Below are 13,153 nucleotides of genomic sequence, written 5' to 3'. Positions count from 1 at the left end.
CTTCGTGAAAAGGGCAAGTGGAAGCATTTTTAGTTGAATGTGTATCAAAACTTCTAGATGCTTGCAAAGGACTGATGAACATGAGAACCCTAGCCTCTGTGCTACAGAGACCAGAAGGGTGGTGTGCTGCTTAGATACCACTGGGGATCTGCTCGAGAAGGGATCACAGTGTAGGTCAGAAGATCCTGGGTAGAATGGGAGAAAGATGTGAGATCAAACTCAGAATCATTAAAAAACAGAATAGACTGATTGGACTTACAGAGTCTGGTAGAACCTCTTTTAGGAGCCCTTCAATCTTACAATTGAACGCAGTTCTGGGGCTCAATTTCCAGGCAAATGATAGAGAGTTCTATACAGGGTAAAATAACAACAGGAAGGTATAAACTCATTGCAACAATCAACAATATGAGATTTTAAAAGGCAGCATTTTCCTAGGGATAGAGCTGAGAAGGCAGGACGGGAGATGGATGAAGGACAAAAGGAAATGGTAAAAACAGAGATGAAATGGAAAAGAGTGTTACTATGCTTTTCAAATTGCAAACATGTTACAAAACAAATGTAAGGAATTTCTGAATAGGAAGCCAGTTGCTCTTTAAACAGTCACCCAAATCACAATAAATAACAAAAACAACTTTCTTGAGGTTTGTAATAAAGGCAGAGAATATTTACTGAGCTAAAAGTATGGGATGCAATATATGTACACACTCCTGGTGGTGTAGTGGTTCCATGTTGAGCTGCAATCTGAAAGGTTGGTCCGAACCTAGCATCCACTCCTCAGGAGACAGAAAGACGGGCTTTCTACTCATGTAAACTCACAGGCTGGTCTTTCTCCCGTGGAGAGGTTGGTGGCTTTGGATTTCTCATCGTGGGGTTGGTTATCCACCCAGGATGGAACCACGACACCAGCAGGGCTTGCTCTCGCTCCCTTTCCCCCCTCCCCCCACCACACTGTATTTACCTACCTACCTACCTATCCACAAGAACAACAACAAAGTCATGACACAATACTTCCCATTTTCGCAATTGAGACACCTTGAGATTCCCTACACTGTCTGTTCTCTCCGCTAGCCTGTTGTTGTCTGGTGCCATCCGGTTGGTTCTAACACAGCAGTCCTATGCACAGCTGGACTAAACATTGCCCGGTCCTCTGCCATCTGGACAATTGTTTTTATCTTTGAATCCATTGTTGCAACCAGTGTGTCAATTCACCTTTTCCAGGGCCTTCCTCTTTTCCGCTGTCCTTGTATGCCAAGCAGGGTGTCCTTGCTCCAGGGACTGGTCGCTTCCGCCAATAAACATATCCAAAGTTGATGAGATTAAGTCTTGCTATTCTTGCTTCTAAGGAGCATTCTGAGTGTATTTCTTCCAAAACAGATTTGTTTTTTCTTTTGGAAGTCCATGGTACTTTCCAAATTCATCTCTAGCACCACAATTCAAATATATTGATTCTTCTTGGGTTTTCCTTATTCAATGTGCAAATTTCACCTGCATAGGAGGCAATTGAAAATGCAATTACTAGAGTTAGGCATACCTTAGTCCTTAAAGCAAAATCCTTGCTTTCCAACTCTAAAAAGTTTTGTGCAGTAGATTTACCCAATGCAATATGTCTTCTTTATCTCTGGACTGCTGCTCCCATGAGCACTGATTGTTGATCAAAGCAAGACCAAATCCTTGACAACTTCCGTTTTTTCTCCATTTATCACAATGTTGCCTATTGTTCCCCTTGTAAGGACTTGGGTCTTTAAATTGCGTTGTTCTGTAATTTGTGCATTCTGTTGGGTCACTTGTTTTTGTTTGAACAGGTAAAAATATTTATCTCTTCTGGTCAATTGCCAACTTTCCTGCCACAGATGAATAAGTGCTTCCAGTGCATGATAAGCTTGCTGAGATATTACAATTGGTGTTTCATCAATTCTTAGATCCTTTTTTTTTTTCCTGCTTAGGCTTTTAGAGCAGTTTTTCAGTGCAGAATCTATGCATTTTGAGGGGAGGGGAGTTGATATTAAATCTGTAAGGCTGGAAATGACAGGTAAAACTGCTAGTTAATTCAACATAAGCTTAATGAAGTGAATTCTAAGACATTTAGATTTTTGTATTTTGTGAGGTTTGCCCTAAGAGGCTACTTCATTCACCGTTTTCTTCTTAAAAGAAGCTATTCTGTTTAAATTTTATAGATTTATAAATATATAAAGCGAAAGACTGGTGTGGCAGTGGTTAAGTATTTCCTACTAACCTGGAGGCTACCAGTTCAAAGGCACCAGCTGCTCCATGGGAGAAAGACTTGGCCTGGGGGTCTGTAAAGATGACAGTCTTGGAAACGTAGGGCTACGGCTCTGCTCCATCTTACTGGGCCATGTGAGTCAGGATCCAATTCATCATCACTTATCCAGCCTTTCAAGTTGGCTCCTTCCTCTCAGTACTACTTTGTTTAATTTGTATTAATTTTCCTCCAAACACTCAGTACGCTTCACGCCCTTCACTCTTTTTACACTGCAGTACTCATCAACGGATTTGCATTCTGTTCCGCTGGGGGGACCTTCCCTTGCTAGTGTGAGATAAAACGTCCCTTCCAACAGGTTCATTTATCAGGGCTCGTCAGTTCCACTTCTCAAAATGAGGTTCTCCGCTCAGCTGCTGGGGCTGCTTCTGCTCTGCATCCCTGGTAAGGACTGAAGGGAGAAGAGGAGGAGGTGGGGTGGGGAGAGTCAGCTCTGGAGGCCCCAGCGTTCCCATGTCCATTCTGTCCGCATCTCAGATGCAGGTGTGACTGTTTAGGACGGGCTGTGTCAGTTTTGATCTGTGAATGGGAGGAAGACGCTTTAAGTAGAGGGATCTGTTTGTCCTCTGGTGAAGAGATTGACACAGAACGAGGGAGATGGTGTAGGAAACCTTCCGCCTCATATGTCTTTGGGTCTTTGGTGTGACTGGATATTTTTGAGGTATGAATAAAAATCACCAAAATAATCATAAAATGAAATCATAGTTTAGTTTAGAGCAAATAACAGAAGAAAAAGAATAACGAGATTACATGATGTTTGCACTTAACCTTGTACTTTTCTCTCATTACTTTAGCTTCCCGGGGAGCTATTGTGATGACTCAGACCCCAGCCTCCCTGCTCATCATCCCAGGAGAGCCGGCCACCATCTCCTGCAAGGCCAGTGAGAGTGTCGTACACGATAATGGAAATACCTACTTGCATTGGTACCAGCAGAAGCCAGGCCAGACTATTAGGTGCCTGATCTATGGTGTCTCCAAAAGGGCCCCTGGGGTGCCTGAGAGGTTCAGTGGCAGTGGGTCAGTGACAGATTTCACTCCGAAAATCAGCAAGGTGGAGGCTGAGGATGCTGCAGTGTATTACTGTCAGCAGTACAAACAACATCCTTCCACAGTGGTACAGCCCTGAACAAAAACCTCTTTGCTTGTGGTGGCCCAGCTGCCCAGATGAATGGCCCGTATGGATGAGCAGACCCCATCGATTCTCTGAGTCAGAAGAAGAGGCAGACCCTAAAAACCTCAGGGGAGTGGTTGCAGCTGAAGGATCTGGACCATGAGTGCCTTGGCCATGCCTCAAACGCTGGTAGTTTGGGGCCCCATCAATGCACCAACCTAAGCATGGCAGAGCCAACAGGGAGGATGGAGGCGGTCCCAGCGCCTCTGAGCAGCCAGATCTGACCCACAACGAGCTGACTGGGAGGGCATCTGAACCTCCCTGCCCGTGAACATTTGTCCGTTAAAATGGTCAACATGACACAGACAATTGACACAGATAAGCGGCCACACAAGTTGAATGCATGTTGGATTTGTTACTTACAACTATTATCTTTTCATCCTCTCAGCTGGTATTTTTAAAGGAAAATGTTTTAATTTTGATGCAGTCAAATTTTCAATGCTTTTACTTCTAAATGGTGCTTTTGGCATCAAATCTAAAAGTCAGTTGTCAAGTTAAGTCTATTTCTCCTATGTTCTCTATTTATATTTAAAGCTATGATCCATTTTGAGTTAATTATTATATAAAGTGTGAGGCTGAGATCAATGTTCCCACCTTGAATTACCTTTATTCCTTGATTTGAAGTTAATTGGGTGTGTTTGTGAGGGTTTATTTCTGACACAAGTGTTTATTCAACCAGGACCACATTATCTTAATTATCATAGCTCTACAGCAAATCTTACCCTTCTGACCTTATTATTTTGCTTCAAAATTGTTTTTGTCAATTCTAGATCTTTCCTTTTAAATTTTAGAGTAAATTTCCTTATGTCTTCAAAGAAACTACTTGGGATTTTTGTAGAAATTATGTTGATCATGTATATAAATTTGAGAGAGAATGTATGTATTGACTATTTAAAAAATTCTGATCCATGACATGAGAAAATGATGAGACCTTCTACTCCCTTAGAGATACACAGCCTCAGAAACCCACAGGGCCAGCGGTACTTTGCTCACAGGACTGCGAAGAGTCAGAATTCATGGATGGCTGGGCGGTTTTTGCTTTGGAATCCGTGTCACTGCAGCTGTCTCCGAGAAGTTGTCATCTTTGATTTCTTTCATCCAAGTTTTATGATTTCAACATTCAGATTTTGTGCATATTTTGTCAGATGTACACATTAGCATTTTTTTTCTCTGGAGCATTGTGAATGCAATTGTGCTTCTAATTTCAGTTTCCACATGATCGTTTATATATAAAACAGCTGAATGTGTCGTGTTGATCTTAGGGCCTGGATGTCAATTATGTATCACTGTGTTCTGGGTTCACTAGAGAAGCCAAGCCAGTGAAGTTTATACACACACACACACACACACACACACACACACACACACGTATACATATAGAAGATCATAGTTTAAAATCTGTTCACACAGTTGCAGAAGTATATGAGTCCAAATGCAGGCAGGTTACATGTTCATGGGTCATGAGTCTGGCTATTCTTATCATAGGGCCCAGTGATTTGTCTACACAGTTGTATATCTCAGTTCATAACCTTCCCATTTACTCCATCAAAAAGTATAACCCAGTATGAAGGTCATTTTTGAATAATAACAATAATATTTCCACTTTGCTAGACAGTTATAAGTTGAAATTTGAGTGCTGCTTGTAGAACTCTAAGAATCTAACCAATAGAGTTGAAAAAAGATCACCTACTGATTCATAGTGACAGATTCGTTCGTTAGAGAAGTCTACTCATTGAGATTGTCTGGGAGCAATGACATTCCAATAGAGATATAAAATCTTAGCATCTCAATCATGGCTACAATGTCCAGTAAAAGGAATGAGAGCTTCTCAGAGAACTGGCCATCAACAGGAAGTGTGGGGAAAGTATTATTTTTTGTACATCTGTACTTGGTTGGTGGAAATCAAGGGAAAGTTCAAAAAGTGGCCATGTGATTCGAATTATAGAGAAGAAGTTCCCACTTACCAAATCTGGGATAACATAAGGATAAAAAAAATGTCAAAAATGTCTGATTATGGATGAAATAGGAATCTGTGTCCACAATCAATGAATGAGTGGAAAGTTTTATGAGAAATGGGATAGTTGCATGGTTATAAAATGCCTATAAAATAAGAATTTATTACATAGAGAGAGTAATTTAAAAATCTGGAAAACTCTGCTTTCTTCAGGGGATCAAAATATCTTCCACAGCATTGAATAAGGAATAAGGTCACTTTGGTTAGAATCACCTGATGCCGCTGCATCTCTTTCGGATAGTTCCCTATGCCTTTGCCAAAAAAAAATCATGGCTCTCACTAACCATTCGATGACCGGAAACCTGATACACTAAAATAGATTTGGGTTTTGAGCATGCCAGAACTTACAGGGGGTTCACATATGTGTAGAGCCATCCTATTGTGGCATAGTTTCCTATTTTACTTTCTTGTCTTGGACTCTTTTCTGAGCTGTTATTTCTTCCCCTTCCCTCTCAGATTTTTCTTCTATGAAAATTCTGGTAGTCACATGTCTTTTTCCTCCAGACTTAGAAAGAGCTGAAGGCTGTGCACACGACCATGTGCTCATTACATTTCCTTATGTCCATGGATGCTGATCTCCTCGAGGAAAATCCTTGCATTTCTGTTTCATTTGCTCTTCTGTTTTTCTGAATGGTTTGATTTTGTAGTCGATTGACTTTACTTATTTCATGGAATAGTTACAGAATCACAAAGAAAACAAAGCAAAGACAACAACCAAAAGTAGAGAATGTTTCTATAAAACCTCCTCCCAACACGATCAATCAGGTGCCATCCGGTCAGTTCTGGCTCACAATGCCCACCGGTGTGTCAGAGTAGAACTATGATCTGTAAGGTTTTCATTGGCTATGGTCTTCAGACCTTTCCAATGAGGTGTCCCTGGTGGGGATCACATTGCTCATCTTTCAGTTACTAGGTCCACACCTTACTCATTCACACCATCTAGAAACTCCTAATTGATGAACCATTGGGGATATGTTACAATTAACTAAAGGTGATAATTGAGAGAGTAGAGTTCACACTTTGTGTTGCATAGTTCTTTGGGGTATGAACAATGCATGGTGTCATTTATCCACAATGATAGCATGATCCAGAGGATCCCTGGTGGTGCTGTGGGCTAAGCACTGATTTGCTAACCACAAGATCACCAGTTGAAACCCACCAGCCACTCCAAGTGAGAATGGCAAGGCTATCTTCTCTGGAAAGATCTACAGCCTCAGAAAACCTAGATAGAGACATTATGAGTTGGCATTACTAACTGGAAGTGGGTTTATAGTCTGATACAGAATAATTTTACCGCTCTAACAACTCCCTGCACTTAATTTTAAATTCACAACTTTGCTGTCTCTCACAAATTTAGATAAGCCATGTCTTACCTTTTCAGGTCATAATACCTTCCAATTTCCCTTTCTTTCTTGATCCAACTCTAATGCAATGGGATTTTTTTTTTCTGATAACCTCCTGTCACTGATTTCTAATATAATGTTCTTGGTTTCAGAAAGTCTACTTTAGAGGAATTGAATTTATTTAATTTTATTAAGATATCTCATAAGCAATAATATGTTCTACCTTATCAAATACTTTGAAAAGACATGTATGCATTCTGCTGTCTGGTATTGTCCTTTAAGGTCAGTGATGCCATGGTGGCTGAAAGCATCCTTCAGGTCTCCTCCATCCTCTGTGGCTACTCTGAAGGCTGGACTTTCTGCAGAGCACTTGGTTGCTCTTGGCTCTAGTTAAAGTTGGTTCACTCAATGCCATCTGGTATATGGGCTAGAGTGGAAGTCTAGGCATTTTTGTTGGCTCCAGAACTCAGGGGACTCCCAGAAGCATCCTTCCTCCAAGAAGAACGGATTTTCAATAAAGAATCTGTGGTGGAATGCATACTCTCCCTTTCTACTCAGTATCAGCACCCAGAGGAGCTCTCTAGCAGTCCCCAAACCAAGCCTTGCTGCGGCTGCTGCTGCTGCTGAGTAGATTGCCACTTATAGCAACCCTGTAAGACAGTGTCGAACTGCCCCCGAGGATTTCTAAGGCAGTAGCTCTTTATGGAGGCTGACTGCTTCATCTTTCTCCCATGAAGCAGCTGATGGGTTCAAACCACCGAACACATAGTCACAAGCCCGAAGCTTAACTCACGGTGCCAAAAAGGCTTCATATACATCAGCGAAGGAAGATATTTTTGCCAATATGTCACCGTTGTAGAGAGAAGTTCTCAGACATATCAATTGCCTAAATCCCCAGTCAGGGAAAGTCAGCGAGAACGTTTTCCACCAACCCAGAAAAAGCTACAGCGTTGTTTCCAGATGATCTTGCCCATCTTAACACAGTCTCTGGGCTGAGGGTCCGCTTGGAGGCTTTGCCATGTGACTGTAATTTCAATTCTCCTCTTGTCCCTGTGCCATATGTCCTACGTTAACAACACACTAGAGGGCACTCAAATCCAATTATTGATAAATATATTTATCCTGTTAGCATTTCCAGCCCAAGCCTTTTCTGTTTGCTTAACTCGACGTATTGATACTATAAGGAAACTTAGTTTCTCTCTCAATCTGTCTCTGTCTCTCTCATCCTGTTCATTCAATTTCTCTACACATGTTAATCTTGGTACAAATTCCGTAACAGGTTCTAATTTATCTAGGTCTCCACAATTGTTGGCAGTAGTCAGGTTACTGTTATAACAAAGGTTAAGAGTTTAGTTTGAATTCAAGGTACATCATTTCACTGAAGCTAGTAATTTTAGCATTAAACCAGAAACAAAAGAGATTGTACTTGTTAGAGGTTTATTTATAAACATTATTAACAACCATATCTTTGTTTTATTTTGTCAACGCAATCAACATATTTCTCCCCTTTGCTTTGCATTATACAGGCCCATTTCACGCAATCACACTTACTGGGTAGAATATTAATGCTGCTTTTGTTGCAGGTTTGTTGCCATGGAGTTAATCCCAAGGTCTGGTGAAACCCTGCACGTAGAGAAGAACTTCCCCATAGAGTCTTCATGGCTGTGATCTTTCGGAGATGGATCATCAGGCCATTCTGCCAAGGTGCTTCTAAGTGGGATTGAACTGGCAACCTTTCACCTAGGAGTCCAGTACTTAATCATTCATGGCATCCAGGAAAGGATGTTATTAAGGTACACCTGACCCAAGCCATGGTATTTTCAATCACCTCATATCCATGTGAAAGTCGGACATTGAATAAGAAAGACTGAAGAACTGATGCATTTGAATTATGGTGCTGAAGGTTGAAAGCACCAATGTCTACCACAAGCAAATATGTCTGGAGGAAGCAGAAATGAGTACAGTCAAGACGTCATCGCAATTACTTTGGAAAGACCATCCCTAGACTCGTGCTTACTAAATTGGAACCGAATCCTCTTCCGTTGAGCTGATTCCGACTCATGAAGACTGTATGGTGCAGGGCAGGATTGCCCCTGTGGGTTTCTGAGACTGTAACTGTTTATGGGAGTAGAAAGCCTCATCTTTTCCCTTCAGAACGGCTGCTAGTTTTGAACTTGCTGGCTTTGCAGTTAGCAGCAGAAGGAAGCCCCTCAGGAGAGGAGCTGGCCCCTGACCAGGCAGTGTTTCGTTCTCTTGTACACTGGGTCTCTACGAGGTGGAACCGGCTCCACAGCACCCAGCACCACCAACAACTGACCCGTCCTGCTGCCTGTCGTACTGCTGAAACAGCGTCCTGTGTTAACTATTCTGAGGGAAAACGGATAGCTGGGAAAATTACTAAAGATGGTGTGTTTTGCATCTACAAACAACTACCTATAATTTGTCTCAGATACAGTGTTCAAATTCCAGAAATTTGGTATCTCCCTCTATGCCTCTTCTTGAGTGAAAAGGGCGCTTCTTGAAATTCTAAAACTTGGTGTTTGAAACTGAAAGCATCGGCTGGAACATATACCTTATAATAGTCTCATCTACCATTGGGATGAGGCAGACTGCTAAGAGAGTTCTTTTCCTTGCAATGTTTAAGGTTGTGGGAAGAGTGCTCGTAATGGCAACGGGGAGGGTGCATAACAGAGGTCAGTTGGTTTTCTCTGGATTCTCTTCCAGGTAATTCCTTTCCCTAGACCAGGTCGGATCTCTGACCACACACATGTTTGACCCTGTCTTCCTAGGCACCTAAGGGTGCTGGTGATGTACTGGTATGCACTGAGCTTCTCACCACCAAGTCAGCTGTTGGAACCTACTAACTACTCCACAGGAAAAAGATGCGATGGTCCACCCAGAAAAGATATATTGTCTCAGAAACCCAGAGGCAGTTCCACCCTGTCCTATAGAGCCCAATGAGTCAGAATTAACTCAATGGCAGTGAATTTGGTTTTGGGATATTGTTGCCCTGATGGGGAGGGGTAATGGGTTATGTGTTGGGTTGCTAACCACGAAGTCAGCAGTTCAAACCCACCAACCACTTCCTGGGGGAGCAATGGAGCTTTGTGTGGTCCATAAAGATTTGCAGCCTCAGAAACCTACAGGAGCAATTCTACCATGTTCAATAGAGTCAATATAAATCTAAACTGACTGGATGTCAGTGAGTTTGACTTTTTAATATGTGTGCTGTTTTGTTTTACAAATGCTCATACCTTCACGTGAACATCTCATGAATTGAAAGGGTTCCTTTTCCCCTGGAATTTTGTGCCCGCTAGTCCTCATTGCGCCCACATCTCTGATATGATAAAAGGACTACATTTGAATTTTGCACTCTTCTGTTTCCCTGTGTGTTATTGACTACGCAAAGGAATGCAACTCTGTGGATGATAACTATGGAGAGCCTGGAGAAGAATGTGAATTCCAGAACACTTCACTGGACTCCTGCAGATTTGTGTATGGATCCAGAGATATTGTGAAAACAGTGCAAGAGAATATTGCATGGTTTAAAATCAGGGTTTTAGCCTCTGACCATACTCGTTCATTCTATGTCCTGAGAAAATAATCAGAGAAGGTGTAGTCTATAAAGAAGAATGGGACATCAGGATTGGAGGAAGGTTTGTTAATAACCTGTGATAGGCAGATGACACTTATTACTTTCTGAAAGTGAAGAGGGCTTGAAGCACTTGCTCTTGAAGATCAAGAATTACAGCCGTCAGTATGGATGACAGCTCCATGTAAAGAAGACTAAAATCCTCACAACTGAATCAATAATAGGTAACATCATGATAAACAGAGAAAAGATTCATGTTGTCAAGGATTTGTCTTGCTTGGATCCACATTCAATGCACATAGAAGCCGAGGTCAAGAAATCAAATGACATATTACATTAGGTAAAGCTGCTTCATAAGCTCTCTAAAGTGCTGAACAAGCAAGGAGGCTACTTTGAGGATGAAGGTGCACCTGCTCCAAACTGTGGTATTTTTAATCATCCGGTAGGCCTGTGAAAGTTGGACATTGAATAAAGAAAGTCAAAGAATAGATGTGTTTGAATTATGGTACTGGTAAAGAATATTGAAAAAGCCCTGGACTGCCAAAAGAATGATTAGATGTCTGTCTTGGTAGAAGTATGGCCAGAGTGCTCCTTAGAGGCAAGGACGTTAAGAGTTTGTCTCACATACTTTGGGCATGTTGTCAGGTGTGACCAATCCCTGGAAAATAACATCATGTTTGATGGAGAAGCAGCTAAAAAGATGAAGGCCCTCCATGAGATGGATTCACACAGCGGCTGCAATAATGGGTTCAAAGATATGAACAATTGTGAGGATGGTGCAGGATCTGTTGTACATAGTTTGGGGCATCATGAATCTGGACTGACTCAATGAGATCGAACCACAATAGCACTCTGTGTGTGTGTGTGGTGTGCATGTCTAGTTTTTGCAGTGACGATGTTGGCCATCCAGCTCCAAAAATGTCCTAACTTAAAAATAATGTTTCAGAGATGACAATTTTAATACTTAATTGTCAAAAAAGGAAAAAATACAACCAAACAAAAATTTCAGATAATAAGGAATTGCATTCATTTTAAATGCCATTCTTACTATCTAAAGTGAATCTGATATCTATATGATAGTAATAGATGCATGGAAAATACATTATTTGAATAGATCCCTTTAAAAATAATGATCTGGAGATTTTTCTGATCTGGCAGTGCATGTCATTATTAACAAGAAGTTTTAGAACATTTGCATCAATGGGAGAGAAACCAGCCTCCTGCTTCTGGTTACAGAAGTAAGCTGAGATGAGTCCCTATTCCAAAATAATAAATCCTGTAGAGAGCACAATTAAAATTCCAATTTGTTATCTTTATGGGAAAATATAGGAATCAAGCAGACAGCCGATCAAATTATACGGAAAATATTTAAGAATGTATTTTAAACTACATCATTGACTCAGAAAGCTCTTAGGAAACTTAGGGGAGGGAAAAACGAAACCGAAAAATCAGGTGGAAGCAGCACCATGGGCATCTTTAACGCTGGCACGCTTGGTGACGTCCGGGCCTCTCGAGTGTCTGTTCTGTCGGACACAGAATCTAAAGTGATACAAGTAAAAACTGCCCAACATACTGAGATTCAAAATGATAACACCTCATGTTGACCTTCCAAAACTGAAAAATGATGCCGGAGAGAATCAGAGTACAAACAGTGTGGTACCAAATAGTACTGTGGATTAAATACAACCAAGTGTTTCTTGCTTCAACTGTGTCCCTGGCCCAGTAGGCTAGCAGTCTGAGGAGGCCCTGCCCAGACCAGGGGCTGTAAGGGCTCCATTTGACTTCTCAAGTCGTCCCGGGGGCGCCGGCTTAGGCTAGCCCGTCCAAGTCATGTCCTTGGCTGTCTCAGCTCCTCAAGCAGACCAGCCAGAGGGCAGCCAACAGGGCAGGAGCTCTTTTCTTATTTAAAAGACAGTATTTTCAACCTGTGATAAATCTTCTGCCTGAAGAACATATTTGAGTTTTCCCATCGAGAGAGTCTGCTGACTACCTTTTGTTGGTCTGTTTGCTTCATTCTGAAAATGTGTTGGCATTGTTTTTAGGAAGGTGTGGTTTTTTTCCTTCAAAACTCAACTGAGGCGCCACATATGAAGGTACGATTTACTCTCTCCACTCTGTCTCACACCAAGAGCTCCTGTTGAGCTTTTCCGTTTACCTCTGATTTTCCAGTTTCACCGTGTTAGCTCGAGGGGTGGGTTCTTCACCCCATTATTTCTTTGAATTGTGTTCTTACTGGTGTCTCTATGTCCTACCATACACATTTCAATTTATTAGGATCTATTTCAGATTCCACTGATATACCAAAGTATTAATCGCTATATAACTCTATTCCCTCTTCTCCTTTTGTATGTGCTGTTTTGTTATGCACATGGATTCTATATTTGGTATAAACTCAAGAATACATTGTTGTAATGATCACTTTATATACATTTTGACTCACATTAACTGAGCAAAGGTATTTGAATAAGCATATATTCAGATGGGTTATATTTCTCTTTTAATTTACTCCTATGAGTTTGAATAGCTCTCTAGTGACATTGTCTCTGTCCAATACTGTTCTTCTCACACCTACCCCTTTTGGGTAGTTATTGTCAAATATATCATGTTCCTATATGTTGAAGCCCTTTAAATTAAATTACATATCTTTATGTAATTACAGCCATCTAGCTCAGAAGCAACAAAGCCCACATGGAAGAAGCACACCAGCCTGTGTGATCACAAGGTGTCAAAGGGATCAAATATCAGGCATCAAAGA

General features: G+C 41.3%; 1 gene segment (V, D, J or C); it reads left to right on the top strand.

Moving 5' to 3' along the window:
• Nucleotides 1-2,613: 2,613 nt before the first annotated feature.
• The window catches only part of LOC101646594, a 288,451-nt gene continuing 277,911 nt past the window's right edge, over nt 2,614-13,153 (top strand). The window contains 2 exon segments of the V gene segment in view: nt 2,614-2,662; nt 3,073-3,367. Coding sequence covers nt 2,614-2,662; nt 3,073-3,367 — 344 coding nt within the window.

Source organism: Echinops telfairi, unplaced genomic scaffold (assembly GCF_000313985.2).
Source record: "Echinops telfairi isolate 266 unplaced genomic scaffold, ASM31398v2 ScPeMD7_7467;HRSCAF=8505_1, whole genome shotgun sequence".
Lineage (NCBI taxonomy): Eukaryota > Metazoa > Chordata > Mammalia > Afrosoricida > Tenrecidae > Echinops > Echinops telfairi.
Note: the sequence above shows the minus strand (reverse complement) of the source record. Positions and strands in the feature narration are given on the sequence as shown.